Raw genomic sequence first — 2,083 nt, 5'->3', positions numbered from 1 at the left:
TTATCCCGAGGGAAATTCAAGACAAACCAAATACAATAAGATTAACACAGCACCATATAAAGAGTCTCTATTGATTTAACCCAGAGGACTCTTTTTCCAGTTTACCTTCCTGTTTGCTTCCAAATTCAGCACTTTTTTAAATTTTCTCTTTACTTGCACAAGCAAACCCAGGATATGCAGTAGCATGGTAATATATACATGGGATATCCTGGAGTGCCCTCTTGTGACTGCAGCATCTGCACTGTTGACACAAGTGAAAAGGTCACAATACAGCCACTTTCTCAACTACCACTCCACCAAAACATAACCCCGTATCTCACCTGTGCCTTTTGCATTTGATTTTGCCACAAACGGCACAGCTGTGGCCAAGTGGAAACAACTCCTGTTGGTATGACTGCAAGAGAAAGTTAACATAGTAAAATAACAGCTTTTAAGGTGGGATCCTTCACTGCAAAAGTGCTTTAATCATAGGGAATTGTGTGTACAAGCAACACATTTTATATTGATATTTTCTTCAGAAAACGCTGTAAAGAAGTCACAAATGTGTAATTTAGATCATTTTTTTTAATACCTTGGTCTTTGGTTTGATGGAGGCGAAGATGTTGGGAAGCAGAGACTCGGGCCCCAAAGAGCAGTAGAAAGTGACGACTCCAGCCAGGAAGGACCAAAACACCATTATAATGTGTATATATCTGTCAAAACAGAAGAAACATGCCGCTATTAATAGCCGAACACAAAACATTTCAGCATATAAAGGGACTGGATGAGAGCGTCAGGAATGCCACATATAAAGAAGCATTGATGGAGTAAGATCTACTGTGCACTCACCTGTTTAAAAGCACAGTAGAGAGCAGCAGGACCAGCAGCAGAAAGCAGAAGACTGGATACTGTCGGCCCAGCTCTCTGAACCGGTCTAGCTTCATCCTGCGTCTTATTTTCTTCAGACAAGCCCCGATGCATCCCATCCTCGTCGCTTTTAGGAGCGCGTTGCAGCCTATTGCATTTTACTGTAAAATAAAGAGGACAACATGGAGTGACCATAAATAAATAAGGGCGTGTAGCGGCGACACATAGCAGCGTCAACTCTAAACCGTGTCATTTTGTGCTGCTTCTTTGCTTTTCCATATAAAGCCAGGCTTGCAGTGGTTTTATTTATCCACTCCAGCACTTACTGTAAGTGTACGGTGGGTGTTATGGGCCATTTTTCACTGTAGTCCGGCAGCGGCACCATCATGAATTTGCAGAATAAAGACGCAGGCTGCCTTGTTTTTGTCGGATGAGCGTAGGAGAGGCGAAGTGCCGTACACAGCTGTAAACCAGGATTAGAGGTAACTACACAGCATCCTCTGTGTGCTAGGCGGTCCTAAAACACTGACACTGTTTGGCTAATGGCTGCGGTGCTGTAGCTGTCACTTCTGTCCATTGAGGCGGGGTGGGGGGCCACGGTTGCTGCCTGGTTGTCAGCGCCGGAGACGAGTGATGTCACCTCCGCTGTGCTCACAGCAGCAAGCGTGGTAACACACTGGCTACTGTAGTTGACAGACAAACAAGTAGCCATGTCAGCTAGCGTCTCCCTCCTCAGATAAATAATGCATTACACGGCGAGGGGGTCCCGTTTTAAAGAGACCACGCCGAGGTGGGAGTGGCGTTCCTCCGCCATGTCGATTTATTTATTTTTCTTTAACAGCGGACTCGAAGTGTGTGAGCGTTAATATCACGTTATGGTTAGTAACTTGCCACCAAAATGTACCCGAGAACACTAAGTTACAACCAGAAACTGAAAAAAAAAAAAACATTTTATTTTTTCTTTTGTTTGCTAGCTAACCTAAGAAAGATTTTATTTAGCATAACCGCCAATTAATTAGTTCCGCTGTGGTAGCTAAGTTATATCAGTGCTGTTGCTATGGTTACCCGCAAACTGTTGAGCGGGACTGTGTTTGAGATTTCAGGTCACCGACCAGCTAATGAAAACCTTATTTTTCTACACAATAATAGCAACATATAACATCAGTTAAGCTTTAAATGTGACTAGAGACCTGTGGAAATTAGGCTAAACATCAAAATCATCGTCCGATAGGCTGTC

At 43.6% G+C, this 2,083-nt stretch overlaps 1 protein-coding gene across 3 annotated transcripts in view; it reads right to left on the bottom strand.

Moving 5' to 3' along the window:
- Window positions 1-1,593, bottom strand: part of LOC118337425 (sorting nexin-14-like) — a 17,079-nt gene extending 15,486 nt beyond the window's left edge. For 2 of the 3 annotated variants that reach the window (XM_035674414.1, XM_035674416.1), the window contains exons 1-4: window positions 1,173-1,592; window positions 829-1,007; window positions 572-692; window positions 321-394 (exon numbers count right to left, since the gene is read on the bottom strand). In XM_035674414.1, coding sequence (XP_035530307.1) covers window positions 321-394; window positions 572-692; window positions 829-965 — 332 coding nt within the window. In that variant the 5' untranslated portion in view covers window positions 966-1,007; window positions 1,173-1,592. Of the gene's footprint in view, window positions 1-320; window positions 395-571; window positions 693-828; window positions 1,008-1,172 lie in introns of all 3 variants that reach the window. The other variant, XM_035674415.1, reaches the window with a different exon arrangement.
- Window positions 1,594-2,083: the final 490 nt, after the last annotated feature.

The sequence above is a fragment of the Morone saxatilis genome, unplaced genomic scaffold, assembly GCF_004916995.1.
Source record: "Morone saxatilis isolate NCDOM2014 unplaced genomic scaffold, NCSU_SB_2.0 Contig3, whole genome shotgun sequence".
NCBI lineage: Eukaryota > Metazoa > Chordata > Actinopteri > Moronidae > Morone > Morone saxatilis.
The sequence above is the reverse complement of the archived record's forward strand: the minus strand, read 5'-3'. Positions and strand labels throughout refer to the sequence as shown.